The sequence below is a fragment of the Patiria miniata genome, unplaced genomic scaffold, assembly GCF_015706575.1.
Source record: "Patiria miniata isolate m_02_andy unplaced genomic scaffold, ASM1570657v1 HiC_scaffold_5, whole genome shotgun sequence".
Taxonomy (NCBI): domain Eukaryota; kingdom Metazoa; phylum Echinodermata; class Asteroidea; order Valvatida; family Asterinidae; genus Patiria; species Patiria miniata.
Genome location: NW_024037072.1, coordinates 22,263,013 through 22,287,946, shown reverse-complemented (window position 1 = coordinate 22,287,946; position 24,934 = coordinate 22,263,013). Strand labels below are relative to the sequence as shown.

Below are 24,934 nucleotides of genomic sequence, written 5' to 3'. Positions count from 1 at the left end.
CCGGATTTCTTTACGTTAACTGTTAGCGACGGAAACGCCCGAGTGCTGCAGGTATTTCACACCACTTTAATCACGTTTTAATCACATTTGAACTTCACAGTTTCCAGCTTATGGCACGTAATGTTCAGGTTGGGCTAGCGGTTCCACCTTTACAGCCTTTGTACAGATATTTGATAATTGTCATAGCATCGAATGACGCGTGACTTTCCTCAAACCAGCGACTGTTAAAATATGGGGTTTTTTTGCCCGATTAGTGCATTGTACTTCAGGCTATGTGCATTCTTAAGGACTCATTCGCTGTTACATCATTCTTAGCGGTTCGATTATTGTATTACTCCTCAAACTTAAAATCAAATTTCTTTTTTACAGGAAAACTGAGTTTAATTTTAACTAAATGACTAGAATTCCAGTGAAGCAGAAATACATAGGAACTCGTGCTCTCTTAATTTAAAAGATTAAAAAAGTCATGTTACAATTTACCCCATCCTACTGAATTAAAAAAAAAAGAGGGACAACGCTATTTCGTGCAAAATTCATTCAGTGGAATAGATCGAATTGTTTCTCACTCGAATTGTGACTGCGCTGATTCTTTTTCAAAGTAAATATCAATCTTAATTTCACCATTTAGAAATATGTAGAATCTCTCAAAGTGCTTAAACAAATATCCATTCAACAATTTTCAATGAGGCTTTTGTATTTGTGCTTGTATCCGCAAGTAATCACTACAACCACACCCATACTGAATTTTGTATCCTTGTGGAGACATTTCTTTGTTCTCGTATAGTAAAGACTTCGAGTTTGAAAGTGTAGTTTCAACATGCTCTTATTTTAACCACAATTAAATTCCTTTTTCTTTTTATTGAAAAACTGTTGGGGTTCCAAAACGGTACCCCGCAAGTCGGTGGGCATTACTTGTGGGGTACCTCCCATTGTTTCGGTACCCCATAAGGCAGTATTTATACATTCAACCTTATATGTGTTCACCGTCGATCGTGGATGAATTCAGAACCCACAAACAATTTTGGGGTGACCTCTGACCTCCTTTTTTATTTACAGACCGTGCTATTGGAATAGAAATCTGAGGGCCTGTTTTGCAATGGAATATGTACAAATGTCAAGCAGTATTCACTCGTGTGTACTTCTACACTCTGTTGTATCCAGAAGGACTTGGGTAACCACGTTTTTAACCTTTTTACGTGGCCAACTGGTCACTGTTACAGAGTGATGCTTGTCCGATATACCTCTCATATTCTGTTGCTAATATTGATGTTCGAGGCTTGCTTAGTTGCGCAGTGTCAGAAATTTTGTCATAATTTCATCGACTGCCTCTATTCTCAATTCTCGTCTGGTTTTACATAATATTTCATTCCGCCCACCGGCCTCAACCGTCTAAGGCTGTACTGACTAATCAACATCTGTTTACTCTTGAATCGCAACGTACGATGACTTTTGGCAAGATCCCAGTGTTTTTATCACAGCCATACGGGGAGGCGTGTACAATACCTTCCTCAACATTCCGAGTGTATACTTCTTCTTTTCGCTCGATAAACATCATGTTGTGCACTGGAGAGTGAAATGTCTGATTGGGTAGATCACCTCAGGAAATAAATTGAAAGAACTAACTTTTCCATTACATTTGAAATACGTCAGACACCGAAATTCTTGCGTATTAAAGGAAATTGAATGCTAAGCCTAACGGGCATTTTCAGCGCAAGGCCTGTTGATTCCTGTTTTAAACCCTAGACTGACTTTCTTGGCTTGATTGCTTTCTAGTAAGACTTCGATTAAATTACGCGGCGCTAGTTGTCGCTTGCACAAAGCGTGGGACTTTATGACAGAGTTGTTGTGACATTTTTTTTTTACATTTAGATGTCCAAAATATCACAGCGTAAACAAAATGAAAGAAAAGCAAACAAAAAATATTTGCCCGTGACATTGCATGCATTGAACACAAGAGTTATGCGAGGTATAGAATGCTCTACGGATTTTCTCCATCCCAACCACCATAGAAAAATATCAACACAACAAAGCTCATATATGTGAAACAATCCTCGACTGAACTGTATTACCAAGGGAGTAAATTTGTAAAGGGACAAGGGGAGAACAATGCTTAAATTCCTGAAACCTTTACTTTATGGGAAATTCATTTCATTTCCGCATCCATTACGTCAGAGCGAACAATATTAATTATTAATTCTGTGATAAAAGCTGTTGGTTGTGTTTATTTTTATCCGGGCATATAGCGGCCATGCGCGGGTTTTTTTATGTGAGATGATATCTTAAAACCGCCAAACTCACTGGTTTGAGTGGAATCCTGCTGCTGCACAATTTTATCGTGTTTTTAGATGGGGTTACGATCGAGTATAAGCTCTTAGTGGCCTCTCTGGGCTGCAATACATTTTGCACCAAATTTAGTCGGGCACCATTTGCAGTCATCAGCCGACATTTGAAGGATTGAAAGTGAAAAAAAAGCCGCGTCGCCGCACCACTTAAGCTTCCCCAAAAGTGCACTTTTGGGGAAGCTCCACACCGGAAACCGGAGACTGTTATTTGTCTTAATCGAACCGCCAAGAATGATGTAACAGCGAATGAGTTCTTAAGAATGCACATAGCCTGAAGTACAATGCACTGAATGAGCAAAAAAACCCATATTTTAACAGTCGCTGTTTTGAGGAAAGTCATGCGTAATTCTATGCTTTGCAAATTATTAACCACCTGTACAAATGCTGTAAAGGTGGAGCCGCTAGCACAACCTGAACATTACGTGCCGTCAGTTGGAAACTGTTAAGTTCAAATGTGATTAAAATGTGATTAAACTGGTGTGAACTACCTGTAGCACTCAGGCGTTTCTGCCGCTAACAGTTAACGTAAAGAAATCCGGTGGACTTTGTATAAAAGAGAGTACCAAATTTACACAAGAAATACTACAGGGTTTTACATTAATTCACATTGAACTCGAAAATGACTTACTCATTTCGTCAAAAAAGAAGATGTTGTAATTGTCACTGCAATTACTGCACGTTGTGAAGTGCAAATTCTCCCCCCCCCCCACACACACATAAAATCAAACAACTATAGGAAAAGCGCCCTCATTTTTCGGTGGAGCGGGAGTTATTGTCTAATTCCCAGATCGAAAGAGTATGCTATATTTGTACCGCTCTAAACGATGAGGGCGACAGAGGAATCAAATCATTCGTGATTCTAGCTGACTGGAGGTATGGAATTCGTGGGGCTGTATACCTGGTAAGAGGCTAACTCGTTAGAAGTGAGCAATTATCTTGTTTTGTACGCCTAGAAGTTGCAGTCGTAGTAAGTTTTTAGGTTTCCCAGCCCACCCGGCCCCCTTTTCCTGGGGCGGGGTTCCGTTTCAGGTTCCGGTTTCTACTGGAATGATCTATCAAACCAAAATAATCTTTATTATTTTCGTTGAACATTAATGATATTTGCAATGCTTCGACGGTCTTTTCTTTTATCCTATTTGCCGACAAGATAAGAGAAATGATGGCTCTATCCCATTCAGAGACGCCTCTCCTATAGATTGGCTTGTGAATAAAGAATGTGCGTAAGAACAACACATTGAGTTATTCGATGGTGTGATATTGTGTGGTTCATTTCTTCAATTAAGACACATGAAGGGGTCTTAAAAATTGGGTAGAAATAAGAGGGAGAAATCAATGGAAGTTTTGACCGTAGCCAAGTTTACCCAGGCAGTGGGGTGGGTTAGGTTTTACCTGAGGGCAATTGCGGGAATGCATTTTCGTCCCTTCGGGGACTCATCAGCCGCTAGATTCAAAGAATCTGTAGGTATGGGTTAGTGAGTTGAATGGAGCTCACTTTGCGGAAACGATTGCGTCTAAGTTATCCGGTATTTGTGATTACAACTTCATTCGGATGGGATTTGTTCATCCAATAGTGAAATTAGGATATCAAGTGTGTTATCTTCGTTCTCAGTTGTGGAGGATTGGTTGTCTTCCGTATGGCTGAGTTTGGCTCTGACAAGTCTCTTCTTGATGTTCTCAGCTATCTTATAGGCAACTAGAGGAGGGTTTCGGGACAACTTCCTTCAAAGTTGGGTTGCTTGAGATAAGATGCCAGTGTCTGGAGAGAGCACGCTTGATGTCCATGTGTTTTACATGGGGGTTGTCGTGGTGAAGACTAGGGGAAGTTCTTTTTGGGTTTTCACTTGTTCTGTGTGAATCATAGATTTCCTTTGTGAGAAATCGATGGATTGCTTGCACTTGTGAATATCGTCTTGATTGTAGCCTCCCTTCAGTAGTTTTGCTTCGAAACTTTGTACTTTTTGTAAGAAGTCATCCTCATTGTTTGTGTTTCTGGCATATCGTAGGATTTCTCCTTTGATAAAACCGTGGAACACATGGTTTGGATGGGCTGATGTTCTTTCCAAGTACTGATATGTTTCCGTAGGTTTCGTGAACACTCGTGTGTCTAGGGTACCCGTGGAGAGGAAACACGGGCCTTTAAAGATGGTAAGGTCCAGGTATGTGATGGAAGTTTCAGATGCCTCAAATGTGAATTTGAGGGTGGGATGCAATTGATTCAACTGGTGAACAAATTGGGTGAAGGATTCGAGTTGGCCGTTGTAGACGATAAGTATATCATCTCTAAATCTTGCCCAGAACAGGATTCTGTCTGTGAGGGCTGAGATTTGTAACTCAAAATCATTTGACGACACCAATATATTTTACTCAAGTAATAACAAAAATGTAGATACTATTGTAAATGTTCTCAATGTTGAATTAAACAAAGTATCGGTTTGGCTCCAGGCTAACAGATTGTCACTTAACTTGAAAAAATGTACATTTATGGTTTTTCGAAGTAGTAAAAAGAAGTTGAATATATCTAATTGTCAAGTTAAAACTAATAACGAGCCTATACTGCGAGTGTCAAACACCAAATTTCTTGGGGTTTATATTGATGAATGTCTTTCATGGAAATTCCACATAAAAGAATTAGAAAACAAAATTTCCAAAAATATTGGTATTATGAGCAGATTGAAGTATATTCTTCCGCCGAGCATTTTGCGTACTCTTTACTGTTCATTAGTTCTCTCTCACCTCTCTTTATTGTAACATTATTTGGACCAACACTTACAAGTCAAATCTTGATAAATTGATTAAACTACAGAAAAGGGCAATTCGTATTGTATGTAAGGTGCACTTTAATGAACACACCACTCCTTTATTCATGAAACACAAGCTTTTATTAATGAACATTAATGTCTTTCAGCAAAATGTTGTGTAAATTTGTAAACAACCAACTTCCTGAATCGTTACACAACCTCTTCCAATTTAATAGATCCATTCATGATTATAATACTAGGTCCTCATGCAAATTACATAAACCTCAAGTCAGAACAACTCTTTCTCAACACACCATTTCTTTCTCTGGACCAACACCTGGAACTGTCTTTCACCGTCTTTAACTAATTGCCCTTCAAGTAATACATTCAAATATAAACTAAAAACCAAGCATGCAGATTTATGCGATCCCGGCACCTCAGCCAATCGGAGTCGACCTAACTAAATTGTAAAGTCATTTCATTCCCAAATCAGGACTAAATGTTTGATTGGTCAATTTGAATGCAGTGTTTTAACAACAGCCGGGCGCAAATCGCGTAACATAATACAGAGCGCGTGACCACAGCCTGTGTTGCTGTCTCAAGGGTTTTCTTTTTATCCGATGACGCGACAACGGTTGAATGACCAAAGTCCTGATATAGAAAGCGCCCACTGATTGGTCAAAATCTTGAGGTCAAGATGCGGTCGTCTTGCTTAATTAATCAGCGAACCTGCAGCTAAAACATTATATCTATTACATAGACTATCGAACTGTGGATGCGGGAAAAAAGTTTTTAGATCGTCTATTCCGAAAGCTAAAGCGTTTTGGGCCTCTCGCCCCATAGACTAAAAAGGAATTAAAGAGAGTTTTCAAGGAGTTTGCTGGTGACTATATGCTAGTCATCAGTGCCTGAACTAATAAATCGAGATTTACATGTCTTGTTTGACTGCGACATAATTCTAGGAAACATGAGAAAAGTGTAGATTAATAGTGTTAGGAATTTGAACAAAAACAAAATACGACTGCAAGCACTTGTTTGAAGTAACTTCAGACTTAGTTTCGTGACATCACATTTGGGTGGTCTGTGCATGAGAAGGAACTTTTCGAGACCAGCAAAAAAATAGGCTTACCTTATCTTGATCAATATTGTACCTTTATCTTGGTCTATTGTGTTACGAAAGTGACATTTTTCTCTCTAAACAAAACATGTACTGACCATCTTGCAATCGATGTCATGGTCGTTAACTCTAATTAAGTATAGGCCTAACTCTCATTGTAAAAAGACTGGTGGAAGTTATGGAACCTTTTACATGCATCGACTTCATGTAATAGGTGGCTGAGTTATCCACTGGCCGCCATATATTATAGCACAACCTATATTATAACACTATACACGAACCTCTATTTCCTTATTATATGGTTGTGCTGCAGTGACCTTTCATAGTGATGTATTGGTCCAAAAATAGGCTTCTTTGAAAAATTATATTGTAAACTTTTTTGTTCACTAGCCAGCCGGGTTACTGAAACTGACTCTTAACTAGCCCGCGGGCATTTTCACTAGCCCGCATTTTTTTTTCTTATCTCAAATACAAAATGGCGTATTTTCAGGATCAATTCTGAGGCAATTTTGTCAGTGTTTTTGATTAACAGATCTAATAAATTTAACCGTTTAAAACAGTTGATAAATTTAGACACAAATTGATGAGGTTTTCTTTCTGAATTTAATGATTTATTTCTTCCTGTACGTTCATCATTGCCGTATCCCAATAATTTTCTCACTCGCCAGCCGGGCTGGTTAAGGAATAGTTTGACTAGCCCGCCGCTGTTTCGACTAGCATTTGGCTAGCGGGCTACCGCTAATTTCGAACCCTGGTAAAAGGAGGGGAAAACCATTTGAAGTAAACTTGTCACTTTAAGTCTTCAGTTTACTTCAAATGCATTTCCCGTCGAGAATTTTAATAGTGTCGAGACATCACACCTATTTTGTGTGGCATGTGCACCAAATGCCGGCGCACCAAATATATTGTGCATTACTCTCACTGCGTTACCACTCAAAATGTAACAAAAGTATTGACACCTATGTTCCGGTAAAATACAGGCTTTGGAGGGTTCAAAAAGAAGGGATTTTTCAAGCCTGGTAAAAAAAGCTTTATTTACTATATCTTGGTCATACTTACTCTCTAAAAAGTCTCTTTCAGACTGACCCTGAATTCGAAATTATTTTTGACCAAACCCTTTTCCGGGTCAAAACGGTTTCGGGTCCAAAATGACAGTGAAAAGTGTCATTTTTAAAGCATTGTTTTCAGATCTGGATTCCGAGTCAATCTTACCAGAGACTTTATAAATTGCAGGCATATACAATGTGTACTGACCATCTTGTAATCTGGACAACGCCACAGACGTGAAACAGGCAAGCATTCCTCGCAGAAAACAAAGTGATGGAAGTTATGGAACTTCTAAAATGCATCAATTAAGAACGGGAGTGAGCCGCTCGCCGCAGTATCTTTCAATCACTGAACACACATAGAAAACACCCATAGGCCTACACAAATCCCTACACAGGACCCTCTGTTTCCTTGTTCTATATATAGTGCTGTGTGCAGCTATCTTTTAAAGTGACATATGGGCCCATAAATAGGTCGCTCTTGATAAATTTCTAAAGAAGGGAAAACCATTCGTCGTTGACCAATTTATAATCTGTAAAATTTATGGTACCCACAGATTGACGCACTTCAGCCCTCAAATGCATCAGTAGTATGGCCATTTCGCGTTGTCTTTCCGACCGAGTAGGTCGCATTATTTTTCAAACATCACTTTTGCATATTATTATACTGAATAAAAAATGTGTTTCTTTTTAGTGCATCAATTTCCACGTGTACAAGTACATTGCAGTGGATACACAAAGTCATGTTCCCAGAACTTTTTACGACAACAAAAGATGAATAAACATAAAATTGTGAACAAGTGAACCATCATTTTTCCTGCTTCTATACCTCTGGGAAAATAGTTGTATAAGGCAACATTTCAGCAGGAAAACATTTTCATTATTAATACGAGTACGTGTATTAAAGCGTAGTCTGCTTTGAGTATCACTACCAGTACGAATACTACAAAAATATAATTTCAGTATTATCTAGACGAAACGTCTGGTGACGTTCCTGCCATTACAAAAAAGAGCTCATGATTAACGAAGTGTCTCATGAATTCCAAAATCTCGTTTCCCAATTGAAACTCAAATGTAAGATATGAACACGAAACCCTGAAAGATCCATCAGGTTTGTACATGTGTCGAATTTCAACTGTTTTCTGTATAGACCTCCCATTATTAAGCCTACGTCTGTACTGAGTTGAAGAGAAACAAACAGCTGAAACAAAGCCCATGGACAAGCCTTTAAAACTGTACTGCACCTTGCACTATGTAGTTTATACGGCTTTGTGTCCTCATAATTAAACGCCACATTGAACGTGAACATTAACTCATATTTTAATATTGTGGTATATGCTAGGGTCAATTACATACTGCAAGGGTCAAGCCCCTTGTTGAAATCGGATCGTGGGATTGCGGCAATCGGAGATCCAGGATTTTACAGAGGGGATGGCTAGGTGTTAAGTCAACGAGAATTATCAAGGTGTTTGCTAGGGTACGGTCGTATTCTAACTTTTAGGAAGACCTCCCATATGTACGATCGTCAATTGTTGACCTTCGGGAATTGGGGACCCTATTGTCCTCTATTGTTCAACGTCCTATATTGAATGCAGAAACAAACTCTCACACAGACACACACACTTTTTAAATTTCAACGGCCAGGTATTTTATTGATTGTGGTCATCTAAATTATTTAAATGATTTCAAGTGACCATATCAAGTAAAATAATAGACCTAGTTTGGTAACATCACATTAGGGAGGAACGCGCAGATGCACACCAAATGCATTATGTTTATCACTCACTGCGCTGGCACTCAAAATGTAACAAAAGATGTGTTTTAGGGAAAACTTCAGTCTATGACGATCTATATAGATATCGACTTCTAATTACCAGGCGTCAGGGAACTTTCACAGAAAGGAACATTTCGAGACCAGCAAAAATAGGTACACTTTTATCTTGGTCTATAATTGTGTGGCGAATGATATTTTTCTCTACAAAAAATAGACATGTACGCTGACCATCTTGTAATCGATGCCACGTACGTTACGGTCGTGAAGTGTAACTCTCCTTGTAAAACAGACTAGTGGAAGTTTTGAAACCTTTTACAAGCATCGATTAATGAACGGGCAGAGTCATCCACTCGCCGCCATGTTATGCAGTCGCTGAACACAATGAACTACACGAACCTCTGTTTCCTTATTCTATTGTTTGCAGTGACCTTTCATAGTGATGTATTGATCTACAAATAGGTTTTTTGAAAACCATGCATTCGTCGTTGCACAATTTCTAACAAAATCCGTTTCCGTGTTATCTGTAAAATATGGTGCGTTCAAGCTGACGTAGTTCAGCCCTCAATTTCCTCAATATATTCACCTTGTCTTTCCTACTGAGTTCGCCACATTATTTTCCAGACATCGCTTTAGCATACTGCAATACTGTCTGATGAACAGTTCAAATCAATTCATTCAGTTCATCTCAGCATTTATTTTCATATTGCAAAGAACATTCAGGTAACTAGACAGAAGGTCATTATACGAACAAAGTGTATGTTTGAAAAAAAAAAATCAATAATTATGTATAAGATACAAATGAAAAAAGGGGGCAATTATGGAGGCATGCTCAAAAGACAAACGTCTTATACAGAAATGTCATTTTTAAGACAAAAAATTGACAAACAGAACTTAAAACAGATCGTACAGAAAGACAGCGAACGGAACAGGACAAACAAAACGAACAAAAACAAAAACGAACCAACGGACTGGGATATATTGAAAACTAAAAGTTAAAATACATGTACTTGAATCTCTCGGAAGAGAAAAAAAAGATGAAAACAATAGATGAAAAAAAATAGAACGATAAAAGAGATGGAACTACGTTAGATAATTGCTTTCTTTGTAGTGCATTAATTTCCAGGGTGCGAGTACATGGCACTCCAGTAGAACATTTGCTATTGGTTGTGTAATGCGCGCGCATCGGTTTGGCCTAATATATGCAGTGCGTGCGCAGTTTAAAAATTCATAGTAGTTCCGAAGCAAACTCTAAAATTTCTTCCAGTAGGTTAAAAGCTTCAGCAAGACTTTTGTGCAATTTCACTGGTCAGCTCTTTTGTTGTGTGTAGTATGTGTGGTACTGAAAATGGACCGTAATTGCCTGCAGAAGTCGCGCATGCGCCCTATTTTCCCCCATTTTTCGGGGGGGGGGAGATTTTAGCAAGTGTCCTAGACGTTGTTCTGACGGGTTCGTGGGCGATATTGGTTGGTCGTGATAGCGCCCTCGCGGGGCGGCCGGTTATCGCGGCGGCGCGGCGGGCTATCGCGTACAAACAATAACAACGTCTAGCCTCTAGACTATCGCCGTCCATGCGCCCGGTGTTCCGTCAGAGGGGGTTTGTGCCGGTTCACGGAAGATGCGCTGGAGCTGGTAGGAGGCGACACCAAGGGCGGATCCAGGGGGGGGGGCCAAAGGGGGCCATGGCCCCCCCAAAACGAAACCAATTTTTTTTTTTTTTAATGTGACATCGCAATAAAGGCAGGCAATGAGTACACCACCATCTTTTCCTCAAAAAAATTGGTTAAAGTGGTCAGAAATTGCCTCAGATCGCACCACAGAGCATCTAGAATCCAAAAAATTTTCGGGGCCCTTAAGCGGGCCCCGAACCCCACGCCGTAATTTTTTTTGACCCACCATTTTGGGGGGCCAAAATTTTTTGGCCCCCCAAAAAATTGTGTTCTGGATCCGCCCTTTAGTCAGGTGGCTTAGTGAAATTACCGTTACTCGGCGGATATGTATGTGGCATTGTTCTGTAATGTCTAACACACACTTTACATTGTTACAACTGCAGGAGCGTATTTGATAAGCTCTCTGCACGATCTGGAAATTTCTGAAATTTTCATTTTTACTGGTACCCATGACTGATATCTTGGGCCAGGCAAACTCCTGCGGAGATGGAACCAATAGCTGTGTTTGTGAGCTATTCGTCCAGATTCCTGATTGATACACTGCCCGTCTGACATGCTGGAGTACCCCATCCTTGGTGGGTGGCAGTTTGTTCATTGCTCGATTCTTATGGCAGAAGAGTTCCCTTCTTATCCCATTGACAGAGCTCAGGGGACATGGTTTTGTCAAATAGGATTTAATACAGTCAGTCTCTCGATCCTTAGAAAATGGTCATCGTTGAGATCCAGCATCTAGAAAGGATGACCAGCCAGATACATGTCTCTGTGACGTCTTCATTGTCCTGCCACTGAGGCCTGCCCAACCGACCTCTTATACCCTTGAAGTTAAAATGCGTGGAACACAGGTAATGCTCATGATTGAGGCTCCCCCAGGTTTGTGCAGATGGCCTTGATTTGGTAAAACTTGTAATTTTTACCCATGCCAAAGACCACCAAGATGTCGGCCAAAGGTTGAGTCGCAATCAGACTTGGAATGTGACAACAAGGATGACTACAGCATCTGTGTCCCCAGTACACACATAGTCTTTCCCCCCTGTTTCAGTGCATGTAGCACATGAACCACAACACAGGTGTCCTCATGATTACAGTTTTGCATGGGGGTTGCTGCCACCAATGGATGCCACAGCTTGTTCTGATGTGACATGTACAGCTTTGGCTGATGGCCAGTTCAACTCTTCAACCTTGGAAGTCAAAAAGCAAACAGCTCCTTCTAGTTGATTGGGTCATGGAGGAAGTCCATCCAATTGCCTAGCACTGAGTTTGGTCTCACCCGACACTTTCCTGCGTACACCCTTACATCTTTTCCCCCGGATTGACTCCTTCAAACTGTCTGGGATGTATGTGTCCCACACAACATCCAACCTCGCGGCATCCTGCAGCTGCTTCCCATGTTAGGGACGAAGACCCTGTCTGCATACTCATTGAAGGTGCTGATGCCGATAGTGGGCAGGCAGTGTACGATGACGGCACCATCCAGGACTTTGCAGTCATAGGTTGAAAGGGGTTCTGATTGACGTGGCTGCTCAAGACATTTCAGCAGGTCAGACTTCGTACTTGGCAAATGAAGCTTGTCAAAGTCTGATAGGTAAGGAGGGAAGGACTGTATCTCATGTGCAAATAATTCGGCCAAGTCACCATCGCGGTTCTGCGTAGAATAATGTATAGCTGACCAAAGAGTGCCAGATTGTGCTGAAGCATTTTGATCTTCTTCACCTGCTTAGATGTTGCCTTACGTTTAGGTTCCCTGAATAGTGCTATAGAGAATTACTCTTGACTGGATTATGGATAGAGTGGCTGCGCACATCAAGCACATTCTTGACGAAGCCTTGAACTGTTTCTTGCCTTTGTCCTCCATGGTTCGCAATGCGGCCACCACTGATTCATACGTGCAGTTGCGACTGTCCAGAGTTACAAGAAAGGATTGATCATTTGTCTGATGGTATCAGCGAGGCTGGCAACCTGTCTCTTGTGTCTCATCTGTGTTGAGAGACCCTGCTCATGGTGCTGGAAGTTCTCTTGGATCCCTGTGTCATCATTGGGAAGGTATTCTTCTTTAAATTGCTTCAGCAGCCTAGCCATCTCTGGTCCTGAGATCATCCATCGTTGAAAAAGCAACAGGATTTGCTGTGAGCCCAACAGCACCACCCAAAACTTTCACAATCTTGTTCTCAAACTCATCCTTGATAGTGTCGGGAAAGGGCGTCATAACCTTGATGTGGATAGGCATCCACATCAATGGACCCTGATGAAGATGAGAATGAGGGTTTCATATCTCATGATCAGGTCCCAGAACATGGAAGTACGACTCTTCTTCTGCATGTCGTTGCTCCAAGCCGTGGCCGACTATTCATCTTTGGCGCCCTCGCTGCGCATGAAGGCCTCCATGTGTTTCTCGGCTCCGGCCTCAGCTAAGCACATCTCAACTGTAAATTCGTCACATTCTGGCACCGCAACAGCAGTAGTCTTCAAAGCTAGGGCTGGTACACAGGTGAGCTGTCAGGAAGAGTGTGCTTTTCATTTCCAGAAGATGGTATCGTAATAGGTGGTCAGCTCTCACCAGTTTGGTCTTGGTAGGCAACTGGAAAAGGCCGATTCCAGTCCCGTGGAATGAGGTTAATGGTTATACATCTCCTCCTCTTTTTAACATCCCCCCACTTGTTCAGGTATTTTTTTAATTATAACCAAAATGTATTCAATAGCACTGAAAAAAATTGAGATAAACAGGGGCGGATCTAGGAGTTTTTTGCAAGGGGGGTTAATCAGCAAATCAGTGCAGAACCATAGACAGGTTGTTTTTGTTTGAACACTTTGCTCCGTTATATCAATAGGTGGCTGTGCGGGTCGGGGGGGGGGGCTCGCTCGTGCCGGTACCATACTTTCAACGGGGCGCTTATCATCCGACGATTATTAAGACTATATTACAGAATAGTGCACAAATACCCCCTAACCAAGCTGGCTCTGTCCGTATTTTGTGCACAGGCGGACATAATACAAGTATAATTTGTTTCGGGTGTCAGAATGTTTTTTTGACAGAGCTGGGGGGGGGGGGCGCTTGGGCCCAAACCTCCCCACCCCCGGATCCGCGACATTATCAGTACATTCCGATATATAATGAATATTGTGCCAATAGTGTAATGTGAAGCAGCCCCCCCCCCCCCCCCCCCCCCCCGTCCCCGCTTCAGTTTCGGATTCCTCAGCCGGGCGATTTTGGGCATCCCCGACCCCCCACACGCCGTCACAGATTTACGCCACGGAAAATCAATATTTTGCCATCTCTCTGAACTTCTTATGATTCCCAGGACTTAGCAAAAGTGATAATTTGGCATAGATGTCGGCCATCTTGAAATTTAGTGTTTTACATGAGTTTTTTTAAAAACCTCCGGAGGGCTCCTAGGCTAACATTAATTAATAGGTCCTAAGGGAGCTTCATGCCAAATTTGGTGCTTTTATCCGCCAAGTAACGGTAATGTCAAAATATGACACTAAGCCACCTGACTACTTGGGCGACACCTAAGTAAGGAAAACATACCGAGGGCTGTACAGGGGTTGGAATTGGGGTCATGAGAGTTGGTGGGTTTGGAGGAGTTGATCTGGCGTTGTTTGTATCCGTTGAGCTGAAGGATAGTCTTGATGTGTTGTAGTTCTTTTTGGATGTTGCCTTTTTGGAGAAGCTATTCTTGGCTGTACACATCTTTTTGCGCAGAATTCTCACAGCATCACTCCTTTCGTGACACCGTTTGTCAGCACTTTACCATCACCTATTGTGCGATTCATGAAAAACCAGTTCACGGGTTTAATTTCAGTCGGAGACCGTCTCATCCTCTTCCAGACAATTATCAACAAGTCCTGTGGCTGCTTCCTTGCACCAGCTAGCGACACGGCCATCCGGTGTACGATTGCTGGTTGCAGTTTCGCAGATCTGCTGTTATTTTACGTTGAATAAACCAAGAGGCCAAGAATCCACATTTTGGCTCCCGACAGTGTATGGAAAGGCGTAATCACTAAGATGACAAGAAATACCAAATTCAATACTTATAAATGAAATAATACTTCAGTTAGACATATTTAATGGGAAATTGCAGATGCAAATATGCAGAGCTACAAAGTTATTACTTAGATGCTCAGTAGAATACGCAAGAAGGCATATAAAGGTCTAGCATCTCTACATATTCGTGGTTCAAGGTGATTCGCTGCTGAATATCACGTGCTATGTACGCAGTACTAAGCGGTGATCCGCACAACAGTGCGCTGTAGCCGTAATGCTGCACCCACCTCCGCAACGTCTTCGTCATCTGTGGTTTCAAAAACACAAAAAGGAGATAAGAAAGGAACATGAGAAAGAAAATGAGAAAGGAAACCCGGTGCTTAAATCTCCACTCAAAAAAACCCGTCATTCGGTTTCGATTACCCATACTGAAATCATATTGATGGTTCCTTTTCGGTTCTTGTTCATCTTTTGACTCAAAAACGCAAAGTACCAACAATATGTTTTTTATGATTAATTATTCTGCCTTGTCATGACTTTGTTTGACCGTTAAAACTGGTGGATATTAAGATAATATTGATTTTGTATTTCCACACTATTCTTGGTATTTTCCAAGTTTCCAGATATCCCTCGATCAAAAAAATCTTCATCAATGCTTACTACCTATTGTGTTGTGTGAGTGAAATAAACCAAACTTGAAGCTTGAAACTGACGAAGTACATAGGAAGATTCTTTATGAATTCAGTGGACTCAGTGTTTCATAATTTTGAATCTTTAATATATCACCGAATTTCTCAGAGCTTTGTGCTCGAAAAATAACTCAAACTGAAAGAGAGAGGTGTGACTGGGGTTCTGTATGGGGCCATCAGGACCTACGGTAAGGTTCATATGTTCGCTTTTTGTCAAGGCTAACGTGACGTTGGCCATTTTGACCGAACGGCGAAGAGGTGAGGCGAATGAAGAGGATACAGTACAGCCGGGCCCGAGTGATGACATCCTGAACACCCGTGGGTTGGCCGCGCCTCCCTTTACGACCCACTGGCAGTATGACATACGCAAACAATGCTGATTGGGTTTAAAGATGATGGTTAAAATGCATGGTGGGAAACGACATGGCACAGCAAAATCATATCCAAGCATTGAGAGGAGGTTGTCGTATTATGAAACGATTTCGTCACTCGGCGAGTGTATGGTCTTTGCTCAGTTCGTCATGTCAATTCGTCAAACCAATGCCAGGCCAAAGTCACGACGGCCTTGTCAAAAGACTAGGTTCGTGTCTATGCTTGTGCTATATGTTGACAGTCATTAGGGACCATTAGAAATGATGAACTCACGGGATAGGACCATGCAACTCAGAAAAGCTTGCTGATGTGAAATACGCATAGTGTATCCATGAATATCCAAAACTAATTTAGGAATTTCACAAGCAACATTTTTTCCCGAGCTGCGCATACGTCTTCCGGATTGCATCATTTTTAGGTACCATTAAAAATGGTACGCGTATGGGATAAAGTCGCCTAATGGTGAATTAATAGGTGAGTTTTCCTTGCCGCATACGTCTTCCGAATCGTATCATAAGGGACCATTAGAATTAGTGCACGTACAGAATACAAATGCGGCTCGAAAAAAGTTGCTTGTTAAATTGCCATTTTGTGTGGAAGTTTTCATCTGGCACATTATGGTCAATATGCTTTTCATAGCAAAATGGTAAGATGTTTGTACGTTGATTTCGTGAAAATAACTCGTGATATTACCAGTCAGTTCTACCGAACCGCATACCTATCCCCTATACCCACACCCTGTCCCGAATGAAATACATGTGGTCCCTTTACCCGTTTACGCAAGCTTCGCTTCGGTCCGTCATCGGTTGCAGCAATGGAGTCATCAATGTGATCATCATTCTGCTGTTCTCCCTGGGTCATACTTGAGAGCAAGGTTTCATCACAGTCCTCCGTAGCACCGTACGTAGGGAGAGTACCTAACCCGGAGCGATGCTTTCGGATTGGGCGACGGAATACCCGGAGCACCTTGACCGCGGGGATCCGTAGGATGCGGAGCACTCTGTGACGCCATCCGTGAGTCGGCTGGTCGGCTGTTGTCTTTCCCTCATCCATCTTCTCGTCAGTCTTGGGGGCAATGAGGGGAAAATGTTAGAAAATAACATTAATAGGACGAATCATCTACGAGCCATAACGGCGACGTCTCTATAGTCACCATATTGGTCTATATGTTCCATTGGTCTACACGTCCCATTGGTCCGACGTCCCTTTGGTCCGACGTCCAATTGGTCCGACACCCCATAGGATAAGGCTTAGGATTAGGGTCAGTCAACCTGAACCAGTGGAACTACACAGTAATACCTTTCATTGGACCAATGGGACGTCGGACCAATGGGACGTCGGACCAATGGGACGTCGGACTATCGAGACGTAACCAGAATAATAGACATGCTGACCCCTCCCATTAACTCACGCCATCCGTCCAGACTTGGCTCCTTTTATTAGTTTTATTTACATATAATTATACTATAAATTAAGATTAGGACGTACAACCCTATATCCGGGTTAAATTACATCACAATCTAATATGTACCTGGCCCATAATATGTACCTGGCCCCGCCTGCTGAGAATTTTGAGAAGGCAAGATATTGTATCGTTTGAAACTAAATGACCTAACCCACTGTGTTCCACACAGAAAAGGTGTGGTTGATGACCAAGCATTCATGTGTCGTTTTTATGCCTTAAAAATAACGTTAATCAGACTTTCATATAGGACTCTTCTGGTATCTCGGCGTTCCCAGCCCACCATACCTCCTTTCCTTTCATAAGCCTTTCAAGTACAATAGAAGGAATTAGGAAACAAGGCGGCAACCTAAGCCCTTTTCTCCGAGTGGACCAGTATCTGCTTTTAGTGGAGCTGCTTAGGTCCATTTTTGGCCCAAATCGTGCACTTTGTGGTAAAAGCATGAAATTTGGCAAATGGGATCAAAATGGGCTAGAATTCATTTTAAGATCGGGACCCATCCTGGATCTTGCCCATTTTGAGGGCGGAGCTTGATTTTTTTTAAAGGGGGTGCAAACAATACAAACTCATAAAAACTGTATTTAACATCCATTTGCCTTGTTTTTCTATGGTTTGAAATAAACTTAAACATAAAATATAACATTCTAGCATTCTAACACCAGTTAATTTTGTGGGCGTGGCCTAAATGTACAAAAGAGGCAGTATATATCAGCAGTTTGGTTCTAATATGGAAAACATTTTTCGGTTTGGTAGTAACATCCTGAAAATTGGCAGGTCCAGTTAAAATGGGCTGAAAATAATTTTAAGAGGTGAACACATCTTGGATCTTGCACAATTTGGGGGGGGGCGGAGCTTGATTTTTCAAAAAGGGGAGTGCAAAAAATTAAAAAACTCAGAAAAACTGTATTTAACATCCATTTTCCTTTGTTCTTCATGCTTGAAATAAACTTAGACGTGAGAAATAACTTTATGAGAAATAACACGTTAAAATTGTGCAGCAGCAGGATTCCAGTCGAACCAGTGAGTTTGGTGTTTTGAGACATCATCTTACATTGAAAGACATCATCTTACATTATGTACTTTTCAAGTTACAGAATTTTAAACACAAACACCGTCTTCAAAGTTCTGTCAGCAAAACGAAAACCCTTCACATATAGGGGGATGCGCTGGAATTGTTTTCGTTTTGCTGAAAGAACACACACCATTTTTTTGTGATACGTGGACAGAACTTTAAAACAGTGGTTGTGTTTAAAATTCCGTAACTTGAAAAGTACATAATGAGTGATTTGAATGATTCTTGTACTAAAAGAAAGCTTATGAATCGGCTTTCATATCCTAGATTTTGAAAGTACTACATGCAAAACGTTATTACAAAATAACATTTTGCACATAATATGAAAAATGAAGACCCTCGATAATTCTATCATATCCCACGAAAATCATATTGATTTTATATTGATTTTTTTTATATTGATTTTTTAAGATCAAATCTATTAATCTCTAACGAGACGTCACGTAACCCATTATGACGTCATCATGAGTCACTTCAATTTTCATCTATAACACATCCCGGTCTAGGTACATACCAACTTTCAACCCAATCGGACCAGTGGTTCTGTAGATATTGGCCTTCAAAATATGCAATTTTAATATGGCGTCACATGTCACGTGACGTCATATTAAAAATAAAAAGATGAAACACCATGTCTGTTTGCAAACAGAACACAGGGTTTTGGGCATTTTATAAATGTTTATGTTTCGTTGGTCCTTTTGCAGTCACTTGTCATAGTGCTTCATGCAGTTAAAGGTTGTTCAAATGCTTAGAATAATTCCTAAAATGTAATGTTATCACATGACGTCACATGCCCTGCAATGACGTCATCTTTAAAACCCTTCTCAATACACATTTTGTCATTGTGGTCTTGGTTTGAACCAAGTTTAATGGTTATCCGATGAAAGAAAGTGTGCAATTTTGGAAGCAGAATAAAATCATAAATATTTAAAAATCATTAAAAAATCAAATGATGACGTCATCGTGACGTCACTTCGGACTTTGCATACTAGTACCATTATCTACCTACCCAAGTTTTTCAAAAATGTTGTGCAAATACCTATTACCTAACAATCCAAATACAAAAAAGAATTTTTAACTTTGCATGTTGCGTTCGTGAGATATGGCTAAACGGTCCAAAAATTCAAATATTCATAAAAAATCTCAGGATGGTGTCATCATGACGTCACTTCATTTTTTTTTTACCTATAACACATCCCGGTCTGGCCACATACCAAGTTTCAACCCAATCGGACTTACAGTTCTGTAGATAAAGGACTTCAGAAATATGACATGTAAATATTTGAAATCTGAAGCATTTACTTCTTTTATATTCATACTTTTAAACGCTTATAGTGTAGCAAAACCTAAAAGGTAAAAACTAATTATTTTCAGATTTTAGCAAATGGTTTTGAGTAAAAGTGTTTGCTTAATTTTCATTCATACAGATGCGAGTAAACTGCTTCAAAATTGGAAGTAAAAGCAAATGCCATGTTTTATTCATACGAACATGGTATCATTTGTACCCTGTGAACTTAGTTAATATTAATTTTACGCGATTAACATATAATTATTTGCTTTGTAATTTCAAGGTTGCCCCAACCCAGCCTTGTGAATGACAAGTGCATATTTGAAATCTGAAGCATTTACTCCTTTTTATTCATACGAAACGAAGTATAAACGTTAAATAATTTTTTTCTGGTAATGAAACCAAGGATTTCTCAAAAGTGCATGCCCCAGGCACTGTAGCTCGCAACCCCCCCCCCCAAAAAAAACCTATAGAGAAGACAATGAGAAGAAAGATGATTTTCCCTCGTTTGAATCAAGCTGCTCTAATGTACCGCCTCTTTACATATTTAGGCCACGCCCGCAAAGGGTGAAAATAACACGTGTTAGAATGTTAGAATTTACATCCACTTTGTTTCAAAGCATGAGAAACAAAGTGGATGTAAAATACAGTTTTCTGAGTTTTCTATTTTTGCACTCCCCTTTTGAAAAATCAAGCTCCGCCCCCCAAATGGGCGAGATCCAAGATGCGTTCACCTCTAAAAATTATGTTCAGCCCATTTCAATTGGACATGCCAATTTTTAGAATTTTACCACCAAACTGAATGATGTTTTCCATATTAGAACCAAACTGCTAAGATATACCGCCTCTTTTACCATCTAGAGCACGCCCACAAAATGGGTGGAAAATAACAGGTGTTAGAATGCTAGAATGTCTTATTTCATGTTTAAGTTTATTTCAAAACGTAAAAAAAACAAGGAAATTTGATGTTAAATACAGTTTTCATGAGTTTGTATTGTTTGCACCCCCTTTTTTGAAAAATCAAGCTCCGCCCCCAAAATGGGCAAGATCCAGGATGGGTCCCGATCTTAAAATGATTTTTAGCCCATTTTGACCCCACATGCCAAATTTCATGCTTTTACCACAAAGTGCACGATTTTTCGCTTAGCAGCTCCACTATTTGGACTTATACAAAAAACGGCGAACCCCGGGACTCAGAACCCACAATCTTAATTTTGCCTTAATTTTGGGAATAACCTAAATTTTGTCCGCCCTACGGCTGGTTAAATTGAAACAACAGCCCTGCACTCATGTACCATTAAGTAACCTTTATCAATGTTGTTATTTGAGCAGTTAAATATGTTTGATATGAACAATGTTGGGCGGTAGTTGTGCAATACTGGTTCATTTATTTTTTACAGCCACAGACCGGCAAGTGATATTTTTGTTCTCATTCTGACGGAGCATATAATTAGAGTATAATAATGGGCATATGTTGTCTACCTTTTTTAAAAGGCAATTTCACGGCTAATCTCAACCGTTTTGATTGAGCGGTTATAGTCTTTAAAGTTATCGCAGAATAATTTGCAATTACCCGGAACAGTAGCTACCGATTTAATTACATAAAGCTCAAACTATGGACTGGCATCAAATATATGTACAGTACACTACATGTATTATTCTGCCTGAATTGGTATCGTTTGTAAGAAAACTATAACATTGAAGGCGTTTTCAAAATGGGGCAGCCGTGCAATTGGGCAAGCTTTATTAAGTGTGTTGGCACACTTATGTTTCGTCTGTTTTTCTCAACATTATAGTTAGCCACCGACAATGAGCTACACTCAACCAAAAAGAAAGTCTCCCACCCTTCCAATTCTTTTTTTTGTCCAGTTCAAAACTATGCGCACCTCTCGCTCAAATAACAAGAAATCCGTACAGAAGTGCCTTAGCAATCCAGCCATACTCTTTATTTGGCACGAAACTGTGATAATGTGTACGAAATTATGCAATTTATGACAAATGATAGCGTACCTAAACAGTTGCCCTTTTGTATACGTGCAAGTTGTGGTTCACACTCACCTTGCACGTATACAAAAGTGCCAAAAAATGTCCGTACCAGTGTCATCAATTGCATAATTGTACACATTATCACTGTTTTCGGCAAAAAAAGAGTATGGGATTGGCTGGATTGCTAAGGAATTTCTGCACCGATCAGTTGTAATTTGAGCAAGATGTGCGCAGTAGTTTTTGAGTTAGACAAAAAAAGTGTTAGGGGGACTTTCTTTTTTGGTTAAGTGCATATTCCCAGGTTAGTTGTTATGCACCCTATTTTGATCAATCGCTTCAAACAAAAATGATGTACAACAAGCAAGCGAACGTATACGTATACATTTGTGTTTAAGTACTGGTCGTATTGAGTGATTTTTGAGAAGATGAATGATTCTCGTACGGGCGATAAAATTGGTATAAATTCGTTCTGGTTTTTTCCCCACACATTTTATACGACGGATTTTAGTTAGGTTTGGTTTGATTTGGTTTGGTTTATTTTTTTTTCAAATCATATCTCAAAAACATAATTAACAAGAATCAATATAAAGAATGACACAAAAAAATGATACGAGGGATCCAGGTAAAAGGCATTATGCTTGTACAAGACCTAACCCGTAATTACAAATTAAGCTTATAAATTAATATGTACCTAGTTGAATTGAATCAGGTGATATACATGTAGGCCTATAGTAATTATATTGAAAAGAAATTAACTCAACCGCTAATATTCACATTTGTACTTCTGGAATATTCCAATATACTTTTTATATCCATACATTACAAGGAAATAAATCAATTAATTACAATAATACAAGAAAGGAAGGAATAGCTAGGGGGACAAAGGAGCAAAAAGTGGTCAAGACATTTTAAAACAATGATACTTTTTCAACAATCCGTGAGATGACATGAAATTGAGTATTTATTGGGATACTTAATTATCAGTATAACTTGCCAATAGCAACGTTTTAGGTAGTTTTTGAAGTGCTTCATTGATCTAAAGATAGGCATTGGTTTGAGGTGGTTCCACAATAGAGGTCCTTGGTTTCTGACAGTCAATAAGTAAAGAGATGTTATAGCTTTATGGAGATGAAGTTTTTCGGCTGACCTTTGTATTCAATGAGAATGAATATTCGAGTTTTGGTTAAATAGCGAATGAGTAGTTTTGGGTAGATTGTTTGTTTCAAGTCTATACATTATACCCCAAGATGGTATTAATACAAGTTAAAAACCAGATAAGGTTTCTTACTTGGCATAATATTAAAGAACAAAGACTGGGCTTTCCAATAGTGTTTGTTTGATCTTATTTGCTTTAATTTGTCAATTCAGAGATATAATCAATTTAGTGCGATACACCGAAATAGATTTGTGCCACTTTTATGCATGGGCAGAGTTGCCTCGAGTATTGTGCCATGCTGTCTTGAAGCTCACAAAAGATTGCAACTTGGAAAAAGAAACAAACTCGATTTTTGTGTTCCGCAGTAAACTGGAGTTATCTCTAGATTGACAAAAGCAAATGAGATAAAACAAAAAAGTATTGGAAAGCCTGGTCTTTTTTCTTTAATGTGATGCTCAAAACGACTTACCTATGTTGAGATTGAATATGGAAAAAAAAAAACGTTTTCGATTGTACCATTTTTTTGAGACAGGCTGTACATAGAGACTCGTTGTTTAACTGTAGAAATAAGAACTATACATAAGCAAGGCCCGACATTTTGCCATGAAGAAACAAATCCTACAATTTCAGATGGATTTGATAAAAAAAAATCCGTACTAAATTATAACGTTAACTTACATGGATGGTGTGTGGTAGTACAGTGCACTCGTCCAGGTAGTATACGTCTGTCAACCATTATGCCATCTGTCTGTTATATCTTCTGCTACCAGCCTGTAATGGTAATTAAATATCCATAAAAGTTCATTTGATATTCACCACGTAGCTGATTGGCCCATCTCCACCGAACATGGCCCATATAATTATATTTCCCACTCCGCCAGAGAATTAGACTTGGCTTAACCGTAGTTTTTCGTACAGACGACAATAATTATTCAGAATCGAGCTAATTAAACTTTGCATGGTCTCATTTGTCTGAGAGTTTCCAGATATACGTGTACTGTGGTTGCACTAAGTCCAAATGTACTTGACCTATCGCCGTTTGCGAGTTAGCCACCCCCCTTAGACAACCCTGTGGAGTTTTTGTAGACTAAATTTTGTTTGTCTCAGATTTTGCGCGTTCCGCGTCCATTTGTATACCATGTATTGGACAATATTTCACCCTAGATATAGAATAGGTCAATTACCATGGAATGCTGTGGACATTGTGATATAGGTCAGGGTCATGTACAGTGGCTGGGTCAGGACTTTCCAGAGGTGGGATACGTTGGTTGGGAAGTTGAAGTCTATCCGCTCCGTTGACAAGTACCCCCTCACTGGCAAAGTACAGTTGGGGGTGACCGACCGACGCCATATTGCCTGACTACAATTTTGCCGCGACGCGCAGCCGTACCACTGCGTGTACATAGTACAAATCTATCTCCATGGGCGTCGCCAGGATTTTTTCTAGAGGGGGGCAAAACATTTTTTTTGCCAAAAAAATGCCTGTATTTCTCAATACATTCTCGATTTATCAGTTTAAGAGGGGGGCAGGGACATTTCCCCCCCCCCCCACCCATTAAATTTACACCACTATGACTTTGCGCCTCTTTTTATTTTATTTTCTCTCTTTTTTCCCCCTTTTTTTTGCCCCCCCCCCCCCTCGCGACGCCCATGCAAATCTCCTGGTGTACGTGCGTCACACACAAGGAACGGTGCGCGTCAACCAGCTAAATGTCCCGACCATGGGACGTCGTTGCTATAGGTAAAAGGGCGCCCTTTTTCGTTGGCGCACGGAGCCCATAAGATTGTCCAGGGGTAGGATGTTAGAACGGATAACGTATCATCAACCGATGTCATACTAATTGACCGATATTGTATCATTAACCGATAATGTAACAAAAATTGACCGATAGTGTAAGTAAAATGTACCACACTATCAGTCAATTGCTGTTACATTATCGGTCCGGGATTATATAGGGGAAGCTGGATGAGGCGTTGCAGTTAACGCATGTCCATAATACGACTATCAAGCACCTGAAGTAAAGGATCAAGATTTGACAATCGAGTAATGACGTTATTCGGGAAATTTTTGATATTTCCATCATGCTTAAGAATTAACACTTGTCAGTTGTAGAGGGTTGGGCGTGGTTAGCAACGCCAGCTCCCCCTTGTATCCGTTCCCAAACGTACCTGATTCGACCATGTTCCTATACTTTACATATGGGGTCCGCTCATAAGTCCGACGCCTCATAGGTCCGACGC

The 24,934-nt window shown here is 40.3% G+C and overlaps 1 protein-coding gene across 1 annotated transcript; it reads right to left on the bottom strand.

The window, feature by feature from the left end:
- Positions 1-14,186: 14,186 nt before the first annotated feature.
- LOC119741952 lies at positions 14,187-23,664 on the bottom strand. The gene is made up of 3 exons (XM_038217920.1): positions 23,372-23,664; positions 16,500-16,793; positions 14,187-14,974 (listed from the first exon to the last, which is right to left on the bottom strand). The coding sequence occupies exons 2-3, from the start codon at positions 16,779-16,781 to the stop codon at positions 14,804-14,806; spliced, it is 453 nt and encodes a 150-aa protein (XP_038073848.1). The 5' UTR covers positions 16,782-16,793; positions 23,372-23,664; the 3' UTR covers positions 14,187-14,803.
- Between the last annotated feature and the right edge of the window lie 1,270 nt (positions 23,665-24,934).

Bases quoted from the DNA above. Each gene is read 5' to 3' on its own strand.
- LOC119741952 (XM_038217920.1), bottom strand. From the start codon at position 16,781: ATGGATGAGGGAAAGACAACAGCCGACCAGCCGACTCACGGATGGCGT. The intron at 14,975-16,499 runs GTAAAGGGACCA...TTGAAACCACAG, and splicing joins AGCGAAGCTTGCGTAAACGG to ATGACGAAGACGTTGCGGAG.